The sequence below is a fragment of the Sardina pilchardus genome, unplaced genomic scaffold (assembly GCF_963854185.1).
Source record: "Sardina pilchardus unplaced genomic scaffold, fSarPil1.1 HAP1_SCAFFOLD_126, whole genome shotgun sequence".
Lineage (NCBI taxonomy): Eukaryota > Metazoa > Chordata > Actinopteri > Clupeiformes > Clupeidae > Sardina > Sardina pilchardus.
The window spans coordinates 45,001-63,773 of record NW_026910918.1 but is presented as its reverse complement, the minus strand read 5'-3'; the positions used below and the strand labels follow the sequence as shown (position 1 = coordinate 63,773).

The 18,773-nt window shown below is 40.7% G+C and overlaps 1 protein-coding gene across 2 annotated transcripts in view; it reads right to left on the bottom strand.

Annotated features, from left to right (window-relative positions):
- Positions 1-9,898: 9,898 nt before the first annotated feature.
- syngr3b (synaptogyrin 3b) overlaps positions 9,899-18,773 on the bottom strand; it is a 21,879-nt gene continuing 13,004 nt past the window's right edge. For both annotated transcript variants that reach the window (XM_062530492.1, XM_062530491.1), the window contains one exon: positions 9,899-10,977. In XM_062530492.1, coding sequence (XP_062386476.1) covers positions 10,756-10,977 — 222 coding nt within the window. In that variant the 3' untranslated portion in view covers positions 9,899-10,755. The remainder of the gene's footprint in view (positions 10,978-18,773) is intronic.

Genomic DNA, 18,773 nt, shown 5'->3' with positions numbered 1-18,773 from the left:
ATGATTATTTCTGTTACATAGCGGGAGTAGGTGTGGCAGATCAACTGAATGCAAATTTACGTATGCACCCACGTGAGAGCTTCCTTGTCTCGGCACGCAACGTCAATAGGAAGCGCTTTGCCACCGCAAAGATGCACAAAGTAGGCTATCTTAATTTGTCTTAAAAGCCGAATTAGTTCAAAACACCTTCGAAAAATGTCCCCTCCACTTCCAATCAACTACTACAGCAGCCTATTCATCAAACATCTGTCAAAAAAGAAGCAAACAACGAGTAGGCTATGTTATTAATTATAAGGCCACCATAATTTAAATGACATCCATATGGTATTAGGCAGACATTCTGCTGTGTTTTGCGAGTAAATGCATGTTGCAAATAATATATAAATGGAATCTACAGCTCTTTAAAAAAAAATCACGTGGAGGTCTCATTTGAATGACAGCTAGCTGAACCAATCAGATAATGTAATTACCATTAGAATCAACTTATCTTGGCTGTGAGCCTGGTCAGGAGCAGGCTAGCTCCACAGAATAAATCGCCATGGTAACTTATACCATAACATATCCTGCTGCCCCCTATCCCGCTTTTGTGCAACTGGATCACGGATTTAAATTGAGCCAGGATAACCAAGATATCCCGGGTTAATCCCTTATCCTAGTTTTGTGCAATAGGCCCCTGGTGGTGAAAATACGTAAGTAAGTTGATGTCTTTTTAGTTCTCCAGCGAAGTGTCTTAAAGCTAGCGAGAGGTAGCCTACAGAGGCTGGGCAGTGGGCACTGCTAGCTAGCTTAACACAGACCTATATTATTCAGAGCTAGTGCTTGCTGCTTTTTTTTAACGAACCTGAGCTGATTGAAGTATTATCATCATGGGTTTGGCAAGATGACGTCTCACTCTCAACGTCAACCTCTTGCGCTTGCTGCTTTTTCCCACCAAAAAACTGTCTTATATCCATGGTAAACTTAACTACACTGCAATAGTAGGCTAACTGTAAGAGTGGCTCTGCTCTGGTAATAACGGTTGACAGAGAGGGAAACAATATAACACTGATGTTGAATTTGCAACAAATGATTCGGACTCCATAACGCCAGGTCAGCGCTAGTAACAATGTTGCAGTTGTGGCTGCCTGGTGGCTGCTAGCCGTGGCGTTCGTTTGGAATATCATAACAACCTCTGGGGCGATTTTCATCATTACTTTTAAGGCTCGGAGATCCGGGGCTATTCCCAATACATCAGGGGCTATAGCCCCGAATGCCCAGGTCTAACGACGCCCCTGCCTTTAGAGATCATGCCAAACGTAGCCTACTACAGTCATTTGCAGTCATTTCTGCATTGTGTATGAGCCACAGGAGGGTGTTTTATGCAAGTTACAAGAAACAAAACCATATTAATACCATATTAACTGTCTCTGTGTATTAGCCTCATAACTGAAGACATTTTGCAAAATCAATGTATAAGCCACAGCTAATAGTTGGGAAATTACGGTAAGAAGACATCAGACTCCACTCCCATAAATCTACCTTCACAATCTCTTAATCAACAGATCCATACTCCTTGTTTAGGGGATTGATTGTTGTTTTCATCCTGAAACTTTTCCCATTTCTATTTAAAAACAAAACAATTCAACGCACTTACCAAGCGATCTTTTAACCATCAAAGACAAGGAACTGGACTGGTTAATGAGTGAGTGAACAGTGTGTTCCTGTGGCAAGGTGTCATAAAATGTTTTACAGTTTAAGGCTGGCTTACATTGCACGATTTTGGTCTGTTTTAACAGTCGGCGACTAAATTTCCAAAATCGGGCGGAAATCTTGGGAGTTGTACTGAAATCGCAGCGCGCTCCCGTCATCTAAATCGTTTAGTGTAAGGTGCCAATCTTCGCGGTTTTAAGTCCGTCGGAGGCAGTCTTTTTCTAGTTTTGCCGTTACGACAATATCAAACATGTTTGATATTATCGGAAGTCTTTTCAGTCGTGGCTCATGCAAATAGTGACGTGAACATTAAAAACCAATAGTAACCTTGCGCGAACATGAAACAGGAAGGGGCAAAATAGGCGACAGCTGTAGCCTTTATGATTATTTGTTATTTCATTTCTTATAATGTATTAGTCGGCTGTTCTACGTGACAGAACAACTCTATCTGTTAGTGATGTCACACATCAAACAATGCTGCAGAAACGCGAAAAAAATACTTTGATATGAGTAGGCTATCATGTGATTTCCTGTGAATGATGACGTGTAGCCTATTGCACGATGGAAATAATTTGAAGGAATCTAGCAGCAGTCTTGTAAATAGTGACCCACAGTCTTTGCAAAATCCTAATCTGAGACTGGCCTGTGACTAGACTGTGAATGAATTGTCTTTAGATGTGAGAGGGTCTGAGACTGTAGTCTTTCAAAAATCTTTTCCAAATCTTTGCAAAGTCTGGCAATGTAAGGTAGGCTTTAAGGCACGTTTAGACTTGCTGTAGACAACGCGTTCGTGTACGCATCATGGCTGCCTCGCGTATTTTGCGGTCATTTGGTGCGTCGGTCGTGCACGTCGTCGCAAGCGAACACGACGCGTCCGCGAGATGCAATACTGACAAGAAAGTAGGGGGCGATCATTGCCAAAACAAAGTGACTGCAAGATGCATTATCGACATCAAAGCTGGGGGCAATCATGAGAGTAAACAATGGCACATGGCCACATCCACATCTGATATTAGGCTACTAGTCTCCCCCTGGTGAAGACCTCCAGTAAGGTGCGTAATGCTGCAGCGAGTCTGTACACAGGACACAGCAGGTCGCACACGGACGCATACGCTTACGCTTGGTCTAACGGCAAGTATAATCCCAGCCTTAGATAACACATCAGAACTAAAGTCCATCCTTCAGCTTGAGTTGATTTCCTTAAAGGAACAGTAGCATGGTGTTGGTGCTGTATGTGTCTGGGACTGGACCTTTGGATATTCTGGGCTGACATTGTTTAGGAGAATAATTTCCCTTACCAAAAAGTAGTATACTTGAAGTTTATTTTTGTAAATATACTCCAGTATGCTTATAAGTAATACCGTAAAACTCCAAACAATAGCCCGGGCTTTTATTTTGCCAAATCGCCAAAATGCACGGGCGTGTATTTGAGACAGGCGTCTATATGAGACAGGCGTTTAATTTAGTGTTGTTAGTTGAGTGTAGGTTTATTGTAGGATTAGAAATAACTACCCAATAGCATAAGCAGACGGAAAACATGACAACAGGAGGTTACCACATTATATTACGGTAGGCTACTTTATTTAGCCTATAATTCGAATGTGTTTCACAAATCAGATCATATTAGAATTAGCCTACTATATTAGCTATGTCTTAAATTATTGGCAGCTTAAAATAACGAAACGATGTGACAGCGGGCTGAACAATTCAAGTTACCATCGAGCCTGTGAACTTTACCCCTGATAACACATCAACAATAAAGACTGAATGCTACCCTGTAAAACAACTGCAATCATGTGATTAAAAATGATCCTATTAATCGCTATCACCGTGATCCTCAACTAGACTACTACAAGTTGCAAATTCCTCCTCCTCGTCGCTCTCCTCCATTTGCCTGCCTTGCTTGCGTAGCTCCCGATGCGCAGGTCTCTCCCTCTTTCATGACAGACGTTACAGCTCAGCCTTTACGCACCCTCTTTGGATCAACCGAGAAATATCTTGCCGCTGCTTCTCCCGAATTTTGTTAGGCACTATCAGCTTAAATGTCATTTAAATCAAGTCTTTTTCTTTTCCGCCACGGTATTGAGAGAAATGCGGAGAAATGCGGAGAAACGAGAGAAAGTGAAACTAAACAAAGAAAGTTCGTGATAAAATATGTTGTCTAGTGCGCAAATTAAAAAAAATGGCATTAATTAAGTAATGCAGGACATAGGCCAATGTCGAAAAAAGTTAAGCATTTGGAACTCTGGCTTTCACCTCCGCAGTCATGCAATTATAAATTTAGTGTGCGCAATCTGCACCATGCTGGCGATCTGACGGGTATAAGAAGAATAAATACAACCCGAAACTAAAAAAACAGACCAGGCTTCTGTTGGAGACCGGCCTTTACCCCAAATCTGTAGCCACACCGGGCGTTTAAAAGAGACATGCGTCTATTTGGGACTCGGCTATTGTTTGAAGTTTTACGGAAGTATTTTAGTGTACTATAATACTTTTTCGGACTAAATTGGAACATTTGAAGTTAAAATAAAAGTATATTTGAAAGTTAATTTTAAGTTTGCAAAAGTACACTCATCTATATGCTATCAATGTTCTTGGTATATCCGTATTGTATGCTTAAAGTATACGCCATTTACACTCATCTAAATACTATCAATGTACTTGGTATATCCCTCTAGGGATATAAAAACTGAAACTGTTAATGCTGTCTGGCCTGACAAGATCAAAACAACAAGTGTTCTTGTTGAAACAGCTGACAATATGTACATAACACCATTGCCAAACCCTTATGAAAGGTACTACCCATAGAATAAAGCCTCCTATAATAATCATCACACATATCGTAGCGGGTATCCATATATGGATAAGTGTAGTTGTTGTATACGTTAAGCATACAAGAAGGATATACCAAGTACACTGATATACTGTAGATGAGTGTAGTTGTTGTATACGTTAAGCATACGAGAGGGACATATACCAAGTACACTGATAGTATGTAGATGAGTGTGCTTGCTATATACTTGACCTGAGGCATAGGAGGACATACTAAGTACATATCACAAATCGTCTTCATCAGCAAGTCATCTTGTGCTGTAATCATCAAAAGTGAGCCTGTTTATGTTTCTGGACTATGTATGCTAATAGCCTTGTGCTGTAATCATCAAAAGTAGCCTGTTTATGTTCCTGGACTATGTATGCTAATAGCCTTGTGCTGTAATCATCAAAAGTAGCATGTTTATGTTTCTGGACTATGTATGCTAATAGCCTTGTGGTGAAATCATCAAATGTGAGCTATGTATGCTAATAGCCTTGTGCTGTAATCATCAAAAGTGAGCTATGTATGCTAATAGCCTTGTGGTGTAATCATCAAAAGTAGCCTGTTTATGTTCCTGGACTATGTATGCTAATAGCCTTGTGCTGTAATCATCAAAAGTGAGCTATGTATGCTAATAGCCTTGTGCTGATAATCATCAAAAGTAGCATGTTTATGTTTCTGGACTATGTATGCTAATAGCCTTGTGGTGAAATCATCAAATGTGAGCTATGTATGCTAATAGCCTTGTGCTGTAATCATCAAAAGTGAGCTATGTATGCTAATAGCCTTGTGGTGTAATCATCAAAAGTAGCCTGTTTATGTTCCTGGACTATGTATGCTAATAGCCTTGTGGTGAAATCATCAAATGTGAGCTATGTATGCTAATAGCCTTGTGCTGTAATCATCAAAAGTGAGCTATGTATGCTAATAGCCTTGTGGTGTAATCATCAAAAGTAGTCTGTTTATGTTTCTGGACTATGTATGCTAATAGGCTTGTGGTGTAATCATCAAAAGTAGCCTGTTTATGTTCCTGGACTATGTATGCTAATAGCCTTGTGGTGTAATCATCAAAAGTGAGCCCGTTTATGTTTCTGGACTATGTATAATGGTCTTGTGGTGGAGAACATTATTATCATTGTTGTATGTGTGCTTGCAAGTTGCTGTGGACATAAATTGACCCTACACCGCCGACACATATATCTGCAGACACAGAATGTTCTAGTTGAGTTCATACCCAGATACTGGGATGTCCAACTGTTAAATTAAAAGAGGAACTTACTGCAAAAAGTGTCTGGTAAACAAGTGTTGTAACCACTGACTATATAACTGATGAGCCACAATCTGCTGAATAAAAAGACTTGCGCTGCTAGGAGAAAGTCAGAGACTGCTTTGCAGGAAGGAGAATTCTCCTTTCTGGGCACTCTCTCCTCTCGGCCAGAGTAAATGATACAACGTGATGTCGTTCTTGTGTCTTACCGCCTGGAAGATTTTCCCAACAGCCTACAGTTTCCTATGCTAATAGCCAGGCTACTGTTTTCTACAGTGAGGATAGTAAGTATTCGAACCCATACACCAGTTGACTAAAAGAGGAATACAAGATAATCCATTGGAAATTGATCTTACAGTAATGCCTTAATTGAAAATGAGTAAAAATCCAACCTTTAAGGACACCAATTTTCTTTGTGAATGAAGAATGTATTGTACACATATGAATGTTATTAAAATACAGGGAGCATAAGTATTTGCACCCTTATGTTAAATTCCCATAGGGGCAGGAAGAATTTTTATTTTTAAAGTCCATTTTATGGATCCAGGATACTATGCATCCTGATTAAGTTCCCTTGGCCTTTGGAATTACCCTTCACCATACCTAGAGATTGGCATGCTGTTTTTTTCAGTTAGCCTATTAGCCTGTTTGATGCTCATTGAGCTCAATGCAAATCAAACTTTTAGCTGACTGAAAAAATAGTCTGACGTTACATTTTATTTGGTTCGGGTGTACTGTTAGTGGCTGGCAAGCACATAGCATTGACTTGCGCTAACCTAGCCTAGCTCCAGCACTAGCCTAGCTTAGCCTAGCTCCAGCAACTCTGCACCTAGAAGCACATAGCATTGACTTGCACTAGCTTAGCCTAGCTCCAGCACTAGCCTAGCTCCAGCAACTCTGCAACTAGAAGCACATAACGTTGACTTGCACTAGCTTAGCCTAGCTCCAGCAACTCTGCAACTAGAAGCACATAGCATTGACTTGCACTAGCCTAGCCTAGCTCCAACAACTCTGCAACTAGAAGCACATAGCATTGACTTGCACTAGCTTAGCCTAGCTCCAGCAACTCTGCAACTAGAAGCACATAGCATTGACTTGCACTAGCTTAGCTCCAGCAACTCTGCAACTAGAAGCACATAGCATTGACTTGCACTAGCTTAGCCTAGCTCCAGCAACTCTGCAACTAGAAGCACATAGCATTGACTTGCACTAGCTTAGCCTAGCTCCAGCAACTCTGCAACTAGAAGCACATAGCATTGACTTGCGCTAGCCTAGCTCCAGCAACTCTGCAAATAGAAGCACGTAGCGTTGACTTGCACTAGCTTAGCCTAGCTCCAGCAACTCTGCACCTAGAAGCACATAGCGTTGAGTTGCACTAGCTTAGCCTAGTTCCAGCACTAGCCTAGCTCCAGCAACTCTGCAACTAGAAGCACATAGCGTTGAGTTGCACTAGCTTAGCCTAACTCCAGCACTAGCCTAGCTCCAGCAACTCTGCACCTAGAAGCACATAGCGTTGAGTTGCACTAGCTTAGCCTAGCTCCAGCAACTCTGCAACTAGAAGCACATAGCATTGACTTGCACTAGCCTAGCGTAGCTCCAGCAACTCTGCAACTAGAAGCACATAGCATTGACTTGCACTAGCTTAGCCTAGCTCCAGCAACTCTGCAACTAGAAGCACATAGCATTGACTTGCGATAGCCTAGCTCCAGCACTAGCCTAGCTCCAGCAACTCTGCAACTAGAAGCACATAGCGTTGACTTGCATTAGCCTAGCTCCAGCACTAGCTTAGCTTAGCCTAGCTCCAGCAACTCTGCAACTAGAAGCACATACCGTTGCCTTGCACTAGCCTAGCGTAGCTCCAGCAACTCTGCAACTAGAAGCACATAGTGTTGACTTGCACTAGCTTAGCCTAGCTCCAGCAACTCTGCAACTAGAAGCACATAGCATTGACTTGCACTAGCTTAGCCTAGCTCCAGCAACTCTGCAACTAGAAGCACATAGCATTGACTTGCGATAGCCTAGCTCCAGCACTAGCCTAGCTCCAGCAACTCTGCAACTAGAAGCACATAGCGTTGACTTGCATTAGCCTAGCTCCAGCACTAGCTTAGCTTAGCCTAGCTCCAGCAACTCTGCAACTAGAAGCACATACCGTTGCCTTGCACTAGCCTAGCTTCAGCAACTCTGCAAATAGAAGCACATAGCGTTGCCTTGCACTAGCCTAGCGTAGCTCCAGTACTAGCCTAGCTCCAGCAACTCTGCAACTAGAAGCACATAGCGTTGACTTGTACTAGCCTAGCCTAGCTCCAGCACTAGCCTAGCTCCAGCAACTCTGCAACTAGAAGCACATAGCGTTGACTTGTACTAACCTAGCCTAGCTTCAGCAACTCTGCAACTAGAAGCACATAGCATTGACTTGCACTAGCCTAGCCTAGCTCCAGCACTAGCCTAGCTCCAGCAACTCTGCAACTAGAAGCACATAGCGTTGACTTGTACTAGCATAGCCTAGCTCCAGCACTAGCCTAGCTCCAGCAACTCTGCAACTAGAAGCACATAGCGTTGACTTGCACTAGCCTAGCCTAGCTCCAGCACTAGCCTAGCTCCAGCAACTCTGCACCTAGAAGCACATAGTGTTGACTTGCACTAGCCTAGCCTAGCTCCAGCACTAGCTTAGCTTAGCTCCAGCAACTCTGCACCTAGGATGAAATGCACTGAGAACAGCCTCCACTGTTTAATATCACACTGGCTATTTTGGAAATGAGGACCTATGCAGGAATCACACAAACACGCGCACACACACAAACAGACGCACACAGAGTGAGAGCTGGTAGTTTAATAATTTATTGGGACAACAGCAGTGCAGTAGCGTAGTTAAGTCAGAATGCAGGAATCACACACACACACACACTCTCTCTCTCTCTCTCGCTCACACACACACTCTCTCTCTCTCTCACACACACACACTCTCTCTCTCGCTCACACACACACACACACACACACACACACACACACACACACACAGAGAGAATGAGAATTGGTGGTTTAATACTTTATTGGGTTGACAGCAGTGCAGTACCGTAGTTAAGTCATTAATCAGTCAGAATGCAGTCAAAGTCAAAGAGAGAGAGAGAGAGAGCAGATAGTTCAGCGCTAAGACAGGTGTAACACACACACACACACACACACACACACACACACTGCCGTGCAGATGTATGGAGAAGATCACACACACACACACACACACACACACACACACACACACACACACACACACACACACACACAGATATGGCTATTCTCTCAATGCTTTGCCATATCACTTCCTGTTTACCTCACTACATGAGCAGATAAGGCTTTTTCCTCGTCATTGCACTGCCATATCACTTCCTGTTTACCTTAACACATAAGCAGATATCACTTCCTGTTGACCTTAACACATAAGCAGATATCACTTCCTGTTTACCTTAACACATGAGCAGTGGGGCTCGTCACTGTTAGCTATCGTGCCTAGCTCGGGTAGTACAGGCCTGGGCTCGCCACTGTTGTGGTAGTCTAGAAACCCTAGCTAACGTGCCAAGCTCGGGTAGTACAGGCCTACGCTGTGTGCAGAAATACTGTCAAATGGTCTTGGAATTGAAATTGGTGAGTATTCAACTAACTAACTCTCTTACAGATAGTGTAGGCATGCAATGTAGTCTACTTTAATGGGACATTTCCCGCTTAAATGAATTTGTCCCACTCTGGCCCTGGTACAGCCTAAACAGGAAGTAGTTGTTTCTGTTATAGCAGAGAATGTCTAATGAGGGGAGAACGACCACTCGCTGAATACTTCCGCATGGTACTGCAACTAGAGGGCGATCGCGAGCAAGTGGAGAATGAATGGAGGTGAATGGAGTTTCTTCTAAAATCCACTTTTCTCTGCATATATTTTTTTGTGTAGAAATCGGAATATTGCATGTGAAAGGGGGGTCAAGGAAAATACACACGGCTGAGTATTAGATTTTTTAAGTCCCTTAATTGCTCTAAAACGCCTTTCAAACGTGTCAATGACATCATTCATTAGCAGGATGCTAGTGTGTTATGGGCAACAACTACCAAGCCTGTGAGAAACCAAAGGGCCATAACTATAACCCATATTGAGCTTGCAGAAACTAAAATCCAATCTTCGATTTTTCAATGGCAATAAGGTGAAACAGACCAATTTAGCCGTCTAGCCCCATAGACCCCCATTGTTTGATCACTTGCTCGTGATCGCCCCTAGTGGAACTGCAACAGGAACTGCAGGTACAATGGAGTTAATAGCAAGTGGACCGGCTCTCCATAAATGGGCTCTGGTTATAGCCTACTGTGTACAGCGTGAACAGGAAGTAGTTGTTTCTGTCATAGCCTACTGTGTACAGCGTAAACAGGAAGTAGTTGTTTCTGTCATAGCCTACTGTGTACAGCGTGAACAGGAAGTAGTTGTTTCTGTCATAGCCTACTGTGTACAGCGTGAACAGGAAGTTGATTGCCCAGGAAGGGAATCCAAAATGAAGTCATGCATGGAGCCTATTGGATGTTGGTAAGACCACACACACATACACACACACACACACACACACACACACACACACAGCCGTGCAGTGAACCGTTACATTCTCCAGACAAAAAAATCAAATGACTATGTCTGCATGCGTGTGCAAGCGAGTGTGTGTGTGTGTGTGTGTGTGTGTGTGTGTGTGTTTGCCTGATAGAGAGAGAGAGAGAAGGAGATAGAGAGAGATATAGAGAGATACTGTATGTGTCTATGGTACAAAGTGTGTGTGTGTGGTGATGTTTGATATAATGTGTATTTGTATGAGTGACTGTGTACTGTTAGTTTGTGTGTGTGTGTGTGTGCGTGTGTTTGTGGTTTGATGGGGTGTGTGTCTGTGTGTGCTGGGGTGGGTGTGTGTGTGTGTTTGTGTGTGCTGGGGTGTGTGTGTGTGTGTATGTGATCACGGCCACATCAGAAGGCAGGAGGCGGGGCTTGGTAGTCGGGTGGGCGTGTCTCCAGGGTCTGGACCAATGGTGGAGTCTTATAGTCATTGATGGTGACGGTGGTCTGGCCAATCACGTCAGAGGGAGAGCAGGGCTGCTTGGGGGCGTGGCCATTCTGGAGTGGGCCGCTGAACAGCGATAGGTCGGTTCCCTGCAGGAACTTCTGAAGAGCCAATAAGGTGAGGGCAGCCTGCCAGGACAAGAGTGTTACTGGGTTAGTGAGTTAGTGCTGACAGCCAATAGGAGGAGAGAAACAGGTGTCAGTGTTGACAGCCAATAGGAGGAGAGAAACAGCTGTCAGTGCTGACAGCCAATAGGAGGAGAGAAACAGGTGTCAGTGCTGACAGCCAATAGGAAGGAGAGAAACAGGTGTCAGTGCTGACAGCCAGCCAATAAGAAGGAGAGAAACAGGTGTCAGTGCTGACAGCCAATAAGAAGGAGATAAACAGGTGTCAGTGCTGACAGCCAATAGGAGGAAGAGAAACAGGTGTCAGTGCTGACAGCCAGCCAATAAGAAGGAGATAAACATGGGTCAGTGCTGGCAGCCAATAGGAGGAAGAGAAACAGGTGCATTCAAATTGGGCAAACAGTGGCGAACATTAGTGGAGCGTGTGAACGTGTTTTCTTTTAACAGTTAAATTTGAACGATTTGGTGTTAACATTCCATTCTAACGGTAATTGCACTGCTGCATTACAACGGTCCTCTTGAAATTCCCCCGGGGATCAATAAAGTATCTATCAACGTCAAACTCACGTCCCTGAGGATCAATAAAGTATCTATCTATCAACGTCAAACTCACGTCCTCTGGGGATCAATAAAGTATCTATCAACGTCAAACTCACGTCCATGGGGATCAATAAAGTATCTATCTATCAAGTCAAACTCACATCCCTGGGGATCAATAAAGTATCTATCTATCAAGTCAAACTCACGTCCCTGGGGATCAATAAAGTATCTATCAACGTCAAACTCACGTCCTCTGGGGATCAATAAAGTATCTATCTATCAACGTCAAACTCACGTCCTCTGGGGATCAATAAAGTATCTATCAACGTCAAACTCACGTCCCTGGGCATCAATAAAGTATCTATCTATCTATCAACGTCAAACTCACGTCCCTGGGGATCAATAAAGTATCTATCTATCTATCAACGTCAAACTCACGTCCCTGGGGATCAATAAAGTATCTATCAACGTCAAACTCACGTCCCTGGGGATCAATAAAGTATCTATCTATCAACGTCAAACTCACGTCCTGTTCCACTGTATATTCATGGAGAACTTCCTCCTCAGACCGTTTGAGATTGTTGAATTCTGGGGTATTCCTACTGTATTCCGGTGTGTTCACATGTATTAAGGGCAGTTCACACCAAAAACGATAACGATAACGATAACTATAACCATAACGATAAAAGCGTCCACACTGGCCAATGATAAGAAAAGTCTCTCCTCATGTTAATGATTGTGATGGCTAGAATATTATGGGTTCTGATTGGCTGTTAGCTTTTTATCGTTCTCAAAATCGCTCTGAAAGTGATCAACAACGATATCGTTCTTCATGTCGTTATCGTTATAGTTTAGGTGTGAACGTTGTCATTCATATTAACGAGAGCGATATTTGTTTATAGTTATCGTTATCGTTCTTGGTGTGAACGGCCCTTTACTCATAGAATGGGATATATGTGTGGGTAAAGGTATACAATTGGATATTACTTGTTCTGTGACAGAAAGGCTGACTTTAAGCTCTGATATTAAGTGCACATTCAGGCCTGTTTACGTTAGAAAAGGCCTTGTTGCTCAGTCAAAACATGGGCCGAAGGCCGGAGCTGTGTGTCTGGATTTGCCACCTGGGGCCTGTACTACGAAGCGGGGTTACTGGCTTAGCTGGGTAACTTCGAGAGTAAGTTGATCACGTGTGGCGTAACTTCCCGGTTAACCCGTACTACGAAAGGTGGATAGGTTTTAACCTAGGTATGCTGCCATGGCAATTTACGCTGCATCTCAAACCTGCTCCGAGCAGGTTATGATCTTGGTAAACCCAAGGTTTGCGGTTAACCACACCCCACAATGTCGACGTAGGCTACTTTGAAGATACATTATTGGAGCGCAAATTGTAAGCGCCTCTCTTCGCAAGGCGAGGGTTTTTAATGACCGCCAGAATCTTTCTCCATATAATATTCTCTATGAAAGATATACGTTCTCAGCCGAGGGAATTCGTTGCATTTGTCAGCTGATCGAGGCAAAGTGGAGGCTATAAGCATTGGCAATATAACACATTTTCATAATTAAGAAATATTAATGCAAGCTATAACTAGGCCTACCCATACACAAAAGAAATATATTGGCCATATATTTTCAAGATTGTATGTTAATATATTTTGAAATATACTGTGAAATATATTTTGAAATACATTTCCGAAATATATTTTGAAGTATATTTCATATATTTCAGAAATATATTTTGAAATGCATGTAAATATAAGGCAAAAACATATTTCATACATTTCTGAAATATATTTCTAAATATATTTTATATATTTCAGAAATATATTTTGAAATATATTTTATATATTTCAGAAATATATTTTGAAATGCATGTAAATATAAGGCGAAAACATATTTCATACATTTCTGAAATATATTTCAAAATATATTTTATATATTTCAGAAATATATTTTGAAATGTATGTAAATATAAGGCCAAAACATATTTCATATATTTCAGAAATATATTTTGACATGCATGTACATATAGGGCAAAAACATATTTTATATATTTCAGAAATATATTTTGACATGCATGTACATATAGGGCAAAAACATATTTTATATATTTCAGAAATATATTTCATATATTTCAGAAATATATTTTGAAATGCATGTACATATAGGGCGAAAATACATTTCATATATTTCAGAAATATATTTTGAAATACATGTAAATATAGGGCGAAAATACATTTAATACATTTCTGAAATATATTTTGAAATACATTTAAATATAGGGTGAAAATACATGTAAATAAATTCCTGAAATATATTTTGAAATACATTTAAATATAGGGTGAAAATACATTTAATATATTTCTGAAATATTTTTTGAAATACATTTAAATATATTCTGAAATATATGGCAAAATATGTTTCCAAATATATTACAATATATGTTGAAATGTGTTTAAAAATATGGTGAAATGTTCTATTTTTTAAGTATACTTGCACATACAATGGATTTGGTCTCTGCATGAATTAGTGAGATGTAGCACATAGTAGCACACATTAACCCACAGAGTGAACTACCTTGCTTGATCAGGGATTGAACCGGCAACCTTTTGCTTACAAGTCTGAATCCCTAACCAGTAGGCCACAGCAGTCTTGCGGAATGTGTTGTGATATATAACTTATATTTGACATATATTTGTCAAATACATGTCAAGTATATGTAAATGAGCAGCAACATACAGACAATGCCTAGTAGTTCTGCTAATCCACTTAAAAATCTGTGATTTTTGTGACACCTACTGTATGTATGGAAACTGACTTACTTAAGTTACTATATTGTTGTTCTTTTTTCTCTTTACTCTTTATATGTATATTTGTGGAACCGACATCATATTAAACCCTATAGATTAAGAATGGGATGTCACTTAAATTCATATATGAGTCAAGGCAGGTGACCAAATACTTTTGGCAATATAGTGTATATGTTCTCTGACAGCAATCTATTTTGCATCATTCATTAATACACAGGATAAGGTGTTGTATTTCAAGGTAAAAAACACGTCTCACAAATACATGCCTGACCTGAGTCCTGACCTCAACCCAACCCAACCCAACCCTCAACCACATTCCTTGTATACACAACTATACTTGGCCGGTTTTTGTTTTTCAAAAATATGCCGTATTTTCACCCTACATTGTAAATATTTCAAAATATACTGTATGTTACAATATATTTTATATATATTTTTTTTATTACAACCTCATTCTCTGAATCAAATTATCAAATGCCTGAGTACATTTATTGAATTAATCTCCGTTTTTGTAAAACCATAGACTGCTTTCACCTAAGTAGGTGCATTTTACAAAACTCATTAACCTGTTTTGCAAAACTCTAAACACATGTTCATTATAATGCACTTCTTAATTATTGATAATCAAACAACTCAGAAAGTGAACACAATTAGAGCACAGTTGTCCCCATTTGAACACTACCACTCAAAATGTATAACACTTGTGTCTAATGATGTGACAACCAATATAAGTCAGTACAGAATTTACAGTAAACAGGAGTTTCAATGAACAGAAACCAGAGACGCATGGGGCAAGTGTGTGTTAGAGGTGGTATACAAGGAAGAGGAGGGGGGCAGGTAGGGGAGGAAGAGGAAGACAAAGAGTCCCAATACAGTAAATGATGACAGTATGCCTGGCCCAATACAGTACACACATCACAACACATTCAGTAAGACTGCTGTGGCCTACTGGTTAGGGATTCAGACTTGTAACCCCAGGCAAGGTAACTCACTGCTGTGGGTTAATGTGTGCTACATCTCACTAATTCATGCAGAGACCTGCTCTGCACTCATTGGATAGACCAAACCAAACAGAACAAGTTATTGCGCTGTCAGTATCTATCTTGTACACCTGATAGCGAAATGTAAGACAACGAAATATGTAGCAGGGTAGGCTATATGGAAAACATTTCCCGTCCTTCGTTTTTAGAAATAATTCCTTCAACTGTACAAATATGCAATGAACAGCTGGGGAAGTGTGTCGTTAACCCAACGAGCAAACACATTTCAAACAAACGGGAACAACATCACGCAAACATGCTGTTTTAACTTGGTGAAAGTAAAACTGAAGTTTTCCCACATATCCACGTTGGTCCAAGTGTTCAGAAATAGTTGTGTGAATCCGTGATAAAACCTCAGTTTCCATAGCTAAGCTAAACGAAAGGCCAAACTGCATGAAAAAAATATGCATTCATAGCCATAGCGTTTCTATTACAATCAAAATCAACTTAAGCCAACACGGTCTCACACCCAAATCGCCGAACGAGGACGCATGCAGCCGTGAACGTCACTGCTGATCATCTGTCAATCATCACGTAAAGCCCGCCCTGACAATTTGATTGGTCCGAACAGACCTCTATTTCGAATAGTAGCAGCCGAACGGAGAAGTGCCAGACCGAAGTTCCCTGCAGAAAAAGGATGTACTGTAGGTGGGGACAGGGACGTGCACAGGAATTTTGAGGGGCAGTTGCTCGGACCTGAAAAAAGGGTACCCCCCTCCCCCCTAAAAAAAAAAAAAAAAAAAACACAACTCATCTCTTGGCCTATCTGCTATTATATGCCTCATTCTGGTCCACATTTTCCAGGGTCTGGGGGCTTGTGGCTGCTCCTCATCTTAGATGTAACGTAGCCTTAGCCTATGAAAAATTGTCATTACTAGGCTAAAATATGAGTCTGATTAATTAATCAATTTGCCTACACAGTGTCATCTTTATCACAGTGCATAGTCTCTGTCTCACCTGCTGGTTGGCTTTTTCGTAGCCAACCCTGCATTGATGTGCTGCCCTTTGCTGCCTACTTGAGTTGTCTCTCCCTCTCCTGATTTTTTTCAGTGATCATTTTTACTTCAATACCCTAGTGATAGGATTTAGGCATTCAACCATTTTGAATGAAATAATGAATGTGATGCATTAGGCTACTTCCATCATTCATTCTTCTTGCTAAAACGAAATGTGAGAAACGAACTATTATGCCTATACCAAAAAAAATAGTAGGCTAGCCTGCTATGGGACAACGGGCTGCTTGTCTGCTTGCAGGCTGTCTGATTAGGCTAAACGTAGCAAACTCAGCCTGGATTTATGGAGATTGTAATTAATATCATACAACTTCATGATGATTATTGTTCGTTTGTTATACATCACAAACTAACCTTTTCCGACAACGTTGAGGAGGCAGTCGGTCTCACCAGACAACCGCGACAATATCTTTCGTCGAGGGCCGCGATAGACTGTCATGCAGGCTCAACTCAGTTGCCGGTCGCGTGAAGCGCTGCAACAGTAGCCTATACGTAAACAGAATTTGCCCTCCTTCTGACTTTCGCTCTCGGTGCCCCAATGGAAGTGAATGAGGCTACTTTTACTTTGCGATTTTTAAAAAATCTAGGCCCACGTGAAATTCTGCATCCATTGTAGCCTACGATTTATTATTATTGTTTGCCCTCGTAAGGGCAACATGAGTCGAGAAGGGCATATGGGCAGTTGCCCGAGCAACCTGAGCAACCCCCCTGTGCACGTCCCTGGGTGGGGATAAACTTCGGTCTGGCATTCAGGCTAATATATTTCACCCTATATTTAAATGTATTTAGAAATATATTTCACCCTATATTCAAATGTATTTTCACCCTATATTTAAATGTATTTTAAAATATATGTCACCCTTTATTTTAATACATTTTCACCCTATATTTACATGTTTGTAGAAATATATTTCAAAATGTATTTCAAAAATATATTTCAAAAATGTATTTCAAATTATATTTCAAAAATGTATTTCAAATTATATTTAAAAAATGTATTTAAAAAATGTATTTCAAAAATGTATTTCAAAATATATTTCACCCTATATTTGAATGTGTTTTCAACTTATATTATAAATGTATTTAGAAATATATTTAAAAATATATTCTGACATATATTAACATACAATCTTGACAATATATGCCCAATATATTTATTTTGTGTATGGGTACAGCGGTATGCAATTAAACATATATTTCACCTGTTAAAAATTGCAAATATATGTCAAATATATGTCAAATATAAGTGAATTTATATCACAATATGTTTCAAATATATTTCAGAATATGTTGTTATAAGCTGTCTGAAAGACAAATATATTGTAATATATTCAACATATATTTCATACACCCAAAAATATATTGAAATATATTTCTTTTGTGTATGGGTATAAACCTTCTGAATGTTTCATTTTCACCTGCTGCCAGCGGCACTGCCGTTGCATCTAAAATGTTCACAGGATAGGCATACACTAAATCAGTCTATGGGGCTAAACATTAAATTATCCTGTATTAATATTTATTAATATACATGGCATGAATTGCGTTGCATCTGTAGGACTCTTATGAACTCAAAATGTATTTATTTCAACACATTTCAGACATTCCGCAAGCTATTAATCCTCCGTAACACATAGGCTATTTAAGGAACATGAAATGAAACTTTACTTTCATATATCCGATCTGCAATAGCCTACGTTGCCAACAGCCTTGTCTTGCTTTGTTTGCTGCCGACGTATTTGATGTATCAAAGGGGGGTTTAATTCCTCGCAACTTTTTATAATCATTGCGCAATCCTTATCCGTAAAATAACGTGATCGCGTCATCATTAAAAGTGGTGATTTGCGCTGCAACCCGCCCATTTTATGTGAACGCGCACTAACTCCGATGAGGTTAGCCCCAGTTCAACAAATCAACTTCTTACTCAGCGTCGTAGTACCGGTTAACACCAATGAAGATAACCAGGTTTTGTCAACCCCGGTTTAGCAAAGTAACCCTGGGTTACATGTGGGTAGGTTGAGCTCCCTTCGTAGTACAGGCCCCTGGTCAGAGCTGGGTTTCTCCACTTGTTGCCACCTTTACGTGGATATGATTAGAATGTTTAGAAACTTTGCTTAAGGATGTGACTGAGACGGATCGAGAAGCCAAGCGTGCAGCATCTTACGCGGAGATACTGTGCGCCACGCTTTTGATAGCAATTCACAACTGTAAGGACTTTGATCGGTTTCACCGTCCGAGACTTAGACTGTTATTCACTGATTGTACTAACTACAATAAATCATCATTCAATTGCCGATCCTGATCCAGCCGTCAACTTCACTGACCAACTTCCATTCAGACATTAGAGCATTAAGACCAAAACACAACGCAAACAGCTAGAGAATCCAACAGATTGTTCC